At 42.9% G+C, this 7,730-nt stretch overlaps 1 protein-coding gene across 3 annotated transcripts; it reads right to left on the reverse strand.

Moving 5' to 3' along the window:
- Positions 1 to 349: 349 nt before the first annotated feature.
- On the reverse strand, positions 350 to 2,373 carry LOC309707631 (uncharacterized protein). 3 transcript variants are annotated; one of them, XM_082535052.1, is made up of 3 exons: positions 1,471 to 2,373; positions 889 to 1,307; positions 350 to 564 (listed from the first exon to the last, which is right to left on the reverse strand). In XM_082535052.1, the coding sequence occupies exons 1-2, from the start codon at positions 1,733 to 1,735 to the stop codon at positions 1,231 to 1,233; spliced, it is 342 nt and encodes a 113-aa protein (XP_082391178.1). In that variant the 5' UTR covers positions 1,736 to 2,373; the 3' UTR covers positions 350 to 564; positions 889 to 1,230. The 3 variants fall into 3 exon arrangements, with proteins under 3 accessions (XP_082391178.1, XP_082391176.1, XP_082391177.1); XM_082535050.1 differs by having other exon boundaries at positions 889 to 2,373; XM_082535051.1 differs by having other exon boundaries at positions 537 to 564; positions 1,226 to 2,373.
- Between the last annotated feature and the right edge of the window lie 5,357 nt (positions 2,374 to 7,730).

A 7,730-nucleotide genomic window follows, 5' to 3' on the forward strand; every position in this document is an offset into this window, starting at 1 on the left:
ATTATTGTTACCAGACAAGAATATAACTATACCACATTTTGAAATTTTACATACAAGAAATTTTATCATTTGACATGTGATCAAGTGAAACATTTTGGATTTACTCAGTTTTGAACAATGCGATTTTCTGAAATGTAGATCAATGCATTTTTAAAGTAGACATCAAAGACAAGGATACACTTCCTTTTAAACATCACACCCACCTTCAGAAGGCATCTGACGCTCCTTATTGGCCCACAGTTTTCACTGATTGATGTCTCAGGTCACAGGGTTGAGCGATGATCTTGTTTAATTAGTTGTTAAAAGACAGAGTTGTGATTTAAATCATAATTCAATTCATCTCCCAGCTCTGTGATTAATTACTGCTGTAGGATTATTAAAAGTATACTCATCACTTCTAGTAGTAAAACAATAAACTGTGGGGGAAAAATCTGTGGTCTCAAAGAATCACCTGTTAGCACTTTAAAAATTGTTGAGCTGGATATGGCCATCTTGTTTGTGTTGAGCTTATTCCTTGGCCATTTGGTGAAGACAGGATACAGAGCCAGAGGGTTCTGTGTGAACCTGTGATGACACAAGTGCTGACATTAAGTTGTGCATTTTTATTTTACTATGAATGACAAACAGGAAGTTGGTACATGCAAGAATGAAATGTCCCCAGTAAATAGAACAGAATATTTACTGGGTGACATAGAGTTTGTGTTTTTGGTTTAATATTGTAAGGTAGTGACTTGAATACGTCACAGGGTGTCGCTGTTGAGCTGGAAATGCACTGTAGATTCGCCTAATTTTGACCATTTGTCTGCCCTCTTCTGTAGAGGGCGTCTGAATTATTGTTCAGATAAACACCAAGGTACCAGTAGCTGTCCACAGCCTCAATGGCCATACCTTGGATGCTTAGTGGTTGCAGTGGAGGATGTTTGTGCCTGCGGAAGTCTGACACCAGCTCCTTGGTTTTATTAGTGTTGATCTGGTGGCAGTTCTGCTGGCACCAGTCCACAAAGTCATTGGTCAGTTCTCTGTACTCTTTGTCATCCCTATCAGTGATGAGTCTGACTATTGCAGAGTCATCAGATAACTGCTGAAGGAGGCACTGGGTGGATTTTTGGGAGAAGTTTGCAGTGTACGGTAGATGGTGAAGAGGAACGGAGCCAGAACCATTCCCCATGGGGCCCCTGTACTGCAGACAACCCTGTCTGACACACAGCCCTGAGTTCTCACATACTGTGGTCAATCGGTGAGGTAGTCCAGTATCCATGTAGTGAGGTGATGGTCCACTCCTGTGTTCTCCAGCTTGTCCTTCAGAACTGTGGGAAGAATGGCATTAAAGGCATTAGAGAAATCTAAGAACATGATTCTCACAGTGCTCCCAGCGCCCTCCAGGTGAGAGAGGAAACAATGTAGGAGGTGAATGACGGCATCATACACTCCAATGCCAGGCTGGTAGGCAAACTGAAGTGATGAGCTCACCAGGGGCCGAAGCTGATTCAGGACCAGCCGCTCCAGGGTCTTCATCAGGTCGGATGTCAGAGCCACCAGCCTGTAGCTGTTGAGGTCTTTTGGACGTGGAGTCTTTGGCACTGGTACAACACAGGAGGTTTTCCAGAGCTGTGGGACTCTCCCCAGTCTCAGGTTGAAGATGTGCTCCATCACCCCACACAGTTTGTCTCCGCAGGACCTGACGACCTGAGCTGATGCCATCTGGACCCGCTGCCTTCTTGGCTTTAATTCTCATTTCCCTCCTAACCTGGGTGTTTGAGAGAGACAGGCTGAAGCCTTGTGTTGAATGTGTATTGGAACTGTTGTTGGGGGTGGGGAGTAGTGAGCAGGGTGAGTAGAGGAGGTGTGAAGTGTCTGAGGTGTCAGGGGTGGAACAGCAGCAGTGGGGGTGTGTGAGTCTGCAGCCGATGTTGAAGACTGCCTCATGGATGAATCAAACCTGTTATTAAAGAACTGATTCAGTTCATTTGCCCACCTCACATCCCCCACGGGCAGAGGGTTCTGATCTTTGTGGCCTGAGATGGTTCTAAGGCCTCTCTAGACTTTGTTGTTTTGCTGAAGCTGGTTCTCAGTCTTCTGCCTGTAGCTGTCCTACCCATTCCTTATCAGTCCTCTCAGCTCTCTCTGCACCCTTTTCAACTCCTTCTTGTCTCTAGATTTGAAGGATCTCCTCATCTGCTTGAGGAGGGCTTTAATTTCTGGGGTAATCCAAGGCTTGTTGTTGGAGAAACACCGCACAATCCTGGTGGGTGCAGTGTTATCCACACAGAAGTTAATATAGTCCGTAATGCATGTCACAAGGCTGTCAGTGTCCTCACTGTGGTCGTCACAGATCACCTCCCACATAGTAGACTCAAAACAGTCCTTAAGAGCCTGCTCGCTCTCCTCTGACCATCTCTGCAGCTCAGGGGAGGGAGAGATGAACTTTATGCCCTTCTGCATTGGCCTACAGTAAGTCTAGTGTTTTATTGTCTCTGGTTGGGCATGTCCAATGTCCAAGTCCAGTGAGACATGATTAAAGTCCCCTGATATTAGAAGAAGGGCTCTCAGAGATTGCATTTGCAGTCTGCTGACCACAGAGTGGAGAGAGTCACAGGCTGCATCCACGTTGGCCAAGGGGAGGACATACTCTGTTATCGTGATAACTAGGGTTGCCAACCGTCCCTTAAAATACGGAATCGTCCCGTATTTCGAAACAAAAGTACACGTCCCGTATTGAGCTAATAAGGGACGCACTTTGTCCCGTAATACAGTGAGAACCAAAAGTAGTCTATAAATGTTTATGGAATTAACGCCTTGTTTGAAAACATAATTCCCAGCCCCTCTCCTGCTTTGTGACCAATGAGCTGACAGCACACTTATGACAATTCGAGTATGACAATTCAGATTACCGCTCATCTCATTGGTCGAGGAAAGGTCGCTTTCGGAGAAAATACCGGAAGACAACAGGTGACCACAACAAGAAGCATGGCCAACAGGGAAACAAACGCCGACACTGCGGTGCACGTCTCGGACGACAGTACACCTAAAGCTGGGCAGACACTGTGCGATTTTTTCAGTCACGTTATTCAGCTCCTGCTCAAACTGCACGATTGACTCACAGGGGTTAGAAGTTCATAGGTCACGATGTACTCTCACACTGTACCGCCCGATGCTCTGATGCGACCTGAGTGCTCACACTGTGCCGCTGTTGTGCCAAAGTAGTTACCCCCGCCATAAAATGAAGGTTATAACAGAAAATCTGTCGCTCTCTCTCTCTGTCTTTCACTCACACAGACACACACACCACCACCATCAACTTTGCTAAATTGCTAATGAAAAACATTGATCAGGCAGCTGTGATTAAGCAGCAGTGTAAATCCAACTATTTTCACGGTTGTTGTGGTCGTGATAATTTTGTGAGGCCACATCGAAAAGGCTCGGATGAGCTTTCCAAAGTTCTACAAGTTGTGCCTCCATCGCTTGTGTCCAGATCACACGCTGCACTGCCGTGCTGCTCCGTCTTTTTCACCGACGTTTACGTGTTTGCGCGCGAGCAGCTGCAGTGACACCCTCACGAGCGATTGATGATCGGGAACTGGTCGTGAGGTGTTAATCACTTCTCGTTACCCAACGTATACTACATGACGCACGATGAAGGCCAAAATCGGTCCGATCACTCAAAAATCGGCTCAAAATGGGCCTAAAACCGCACAGTGTAAGCCCAGCATTAGAGCAGCAATGTTTGTTCCCCTCAGACAAAGGGAAGAATGGGAAAAGGAAAACACCTGGCTGGAAAAAGTTAATATGGGCATGTGCAGTGAATATCAGCACTATGTGGCCAGAAGTGTGATAATATAATTTATTTTGTGTAATAAACAACTGCAAGGATAGATGATTACAACAAATAGATGACTAATACATAAAAGTAATATATAGGTGAATAATGATGATGAGTTATGATGCGTAATCATGGGAACAAGTGGGTTTACAAACAGGAGCAGCTGATTAGCATTAGAAAAGCTGAAATAATACCTCAACTGAAGCCAATTGTACTAAATGCACTAAATAGAATAGAATAGAATTCAACTTTATTGTCATTGCACATGCACAGGTACAGGGCAACGAAATGCAGTTTGCATCCATCCAGAAGTGCTTTAGTGATATAGATATATTACAATATATATTAGCAATTGTCAGAGTATTTTTGCTTTTAAAGATTTTATTATTCATATAATAATCAGCTAAGAGTGTTTATATTTCTGTTCTGTACTCAACCAGCTGCATATTTTAATTGCTGGCTCCCTACTTTATAACGGAAACTGCTTGCCTTCACATTATCAGTCTTTGCCTTCACATTGTCACTGTTTGCCTTCACACTAGCAGGAAACCGCCACCCACGAGTAAGAAACAACCTTGTAGAGAACACGAAGTTTTTTGATAAACCACACCTGTTTTCTTGACAAGATAAGGATGATATTTCCTTTTTTGTATGCTTCATGATGTGTATAAATAAAGCCAGACTGCACCAAGGAGGTGTGTGAGTCTCTCCCTGAGTCTCTCACCCGTGCACGTTTAAAACTGCTCTAAGTGTCTGAGTGATATTTCATTGCATCTGAGTACTTTGATAATAGAATATCTTTAACAGCAATAATATAGATATGTGAGTATATTACAGAAATGGGTCTATTATGGTATGTTATAATGTACACGGTATGAAGTATGTTGTGAATATTCTATAACTATAAGTATGTACAGGCTATGAACAGGATATAAATATGAAAAACTATACAGAATATGAAATAAATAACTTTACAGAATCCGAGATATACAGCTATACAGAAATGGGAACTATGCAAGTTGTAAACAGTTGTAGGATTAAAGATTATCGAATGTACAGAATGATTATTTACACAGAGCTATACAGTAGTGCAGTTAAGATAAGTGAGGGTGTAGATAGTTTCTACAGAGGCTATATAAAGTGCTAGTGGTTGTGAGTGGTGGTTCAGTCCATGTTATTATTGTGTGTTTGAGGGTACAGTTGTCCATTGTGGGTGTGTGTATGTTCAGTCCATGAGTTTAACGTGGGTCAGATGTCAGGAGGCAGAGTTCAGGAGTCTGACAGCTGTGGGGAAGAAGCTGTTCCGGTACCTGGTGGTCTTAGTCCGGAGGCTCCTGTGGCGCCTCCCAGAGGGCAGGAGGGTGAAGAGTCCATGTGATGGGTGACTGGGGTCTTTGATGATTTTCCCAGCCCTTTTCAGACACCGCTTCCTGTAGATGTCTTTTATGGCAGGAAGTGGTGCTCCGGCGATGCGCTGGGCAGTTTTCACGACCCTCTGCAACGCCTTCCGGTCCGAGGCAGAGCAGTTCCCGTACCAGACTGTTATACAGTTGGTCAGGATGCTCTCGATGGTGCAGCGATAGAAGTTCACCAGGATGTCTGAGGACAGGTGGTTCTTCCTCAGAGTCCTCAAGAAGAAGAGGCGCTGGTGAGCCTTCTTGACCAGCTTGGCACTGTTACAAGAATATTTTTCTTTCTATTGTTTTCTATTATTTTAAGTTAAGCAGGACAGAGTTCTTTTAAAGAAAGATTTACTTATATTCTCAAAAGTTAAGCATGACAGGCTTCTGTTTAAGAAAGAGACCTGTTTTATTGTGTTAATGTTGTCATTTTGAGCTAAAAATAAATAGCTAAATGATCATTTGTTTCACATGTGTTGATATCACAAAGAATAGAATATGCATCTACTTAAATCAACTTCAAGTCAAATGGTTAAAAAAATAATTTCACACACAAAAAAAGAGCTAGAAAATTCACCACACTGGGAAGGGTGAAGACAACTGGGTCGCCCGGTCCTGGCCACGAGGTGTCCCTTATTTATTTTTCAGGGAGTTGGCAACCCTAGTGATAACATCCCTGGGGAGGTAGTACGGAGGCATGCTAATGGCTAACAGCTCAATGTTTCTGCTACACAGTATTTCTTTCACAGTGATGTGTCCAGGGTTACACCATCTGTCATCCCCTCCCCCCCTTCCTCTTATTAGTGTTGGTTTTCCTCTCTCGTCCCGTCCGCCCGCAGCAGTTGCAGTGTCACGCTCGTATCCAGAGTTAGTGGTTTTAGCCAGAACTCCGTTAGCATCATGATGCTACATTGCAGGTATTCTGAGAAAACATCCTACCTATCAAGCTGTCCTACTTGTTGTTACTGCGCATGCGCAAAACTCAAAACCGACCATGTTTTCGGTGTTAATAGTGCACGCCTATTATTTGATCCGACCCCGATCTCGTGCGTGCAAAAAAGGGTTATTATTATGTTTTACCATTTTATTACAGTTAATACTTGTTTTCCTTAAGCTGTTGTCAATTTGTTAACTTTTCAAGCTAACATGCGTTTTGTTTTGATGCTCTCGTTTACTGTTTTAGCTGTTTGGTGGTTGTTGAAATTTTGTGAGGTTTAATCTGATATTCTGGTGTTTCGGGCAAAGTAATTTTATATTTAAAAAATCAATTCAGGATTTTAATGAATGATATCACGTTATCCAAGCTAGAATCGATTTTAATCGATAAATCGATAATCAAAACCCACCCCTACTCTGTACACCCCAATCCAACACAAAATTACACAACGCAGAGTCCGGGCTGTAGGGACTCTGCCCCTGCACTGGTTGCACTGGTTGGGTTACAATATTCTTTGAGTGTTATTCACAGTTTTGACTCTCTTTTATGTCTTAGGCTCTTATTGACTGTAGTTCTCCCTCCCTCAGTGTTTATCTTAGGCTGTGTATAGTCTGTCTCCGTGTTTTCTCTGTGCCGTTCCTGTGTTCCTCGTTTCATGTCGAGTCACCCTTGTCTATGTGTTTATTCATCTCCTCTTCTCTCCATAGACAGTGAAGTCTCCCTGTTCTCCATGTTTGCTCTGTCTCCCATCAGACGTGTGTCCCTGTCAAGTCCGCATCTCCGTGCCTTTCACGTTGATAGTCTTGCGTCCTTTGTTAATGTTTTCAGTTTTGCTTCCTCCACTCCTTGTGATGTACGATTGCTCCCTGCAGTGCTCCCCTCCTGTGTCTGATTCCCTCATTATCACTCTTTGTATTTAAGTCCTGTGTGTTCCTGGGTTTGTTGTCCCGTGGTTACCCATCATGACTGCAGAAAACAGTAACTGGAAGGACAAAACAGTCATTCTGCAGTCATTGGTGTAAACGAACAGCTATTGTGCTTCATAGCTTGGATAACAGCTTCATAGCTGTCTGCCACCCAGTGATTGAGTTTGGTAACTTAAATTAAGTTTTGTGTGAATTTATATTTTACATGCACCTTTCCCTGGTTTTTATAAACTCAGCTCTGGTTACATGCAACAAACCACAGTAAATCTCACATTGAATGAGCTGTGCACAGGCTCTGACACAAAAATGTGGATGTGGATTAAACTACATACAGAACTTGACACATGAGGAGGCAAAAGTCTTGTTTAAAGAAACAGTCCTAAATGAAAGAGTCAGGCATTTTTGCCTCACTCTTTCAAAATATAATTATTAGGAAATACTTGGTTTTTACTTGAAATGTGTCTTTTTTTTAAAATGATGAAGTCAGTGGGGCATAATATTATTTGATATAAATACATAGATATAATCTCATTCGACACCATCCTGTGATTATTTTAAGTTGCCTTAATTGCTCTGTAGCACTTCTTCAATCTGCGTTCACTTGGTTGTGAAAGCACCCACCATTATATACTTACGAATGCAAAGCC

This window comes from Aulonocara stuartgranti (genome assembly GCF_965226115.1).
Source record: "Aulonocara stuartgranti genome assembly, chromosome: 6".
NCBI lineage: Eukaryota > Metazoa > Chordata > Actinopteri > Cichliformes > Cichlidae > Aulonocara > Aulonocara stuartgranti.

What these genes read in the sequence shown, in the direction of transcription:
- LOC309707631 (XM_082535050.1), bottom strand. Translation starts at nt 1,701, where the DNA reads ATGGCATCAGCTCAGGTCGTCAGGTCCTGCGGAGACAAACTGTGTGGG.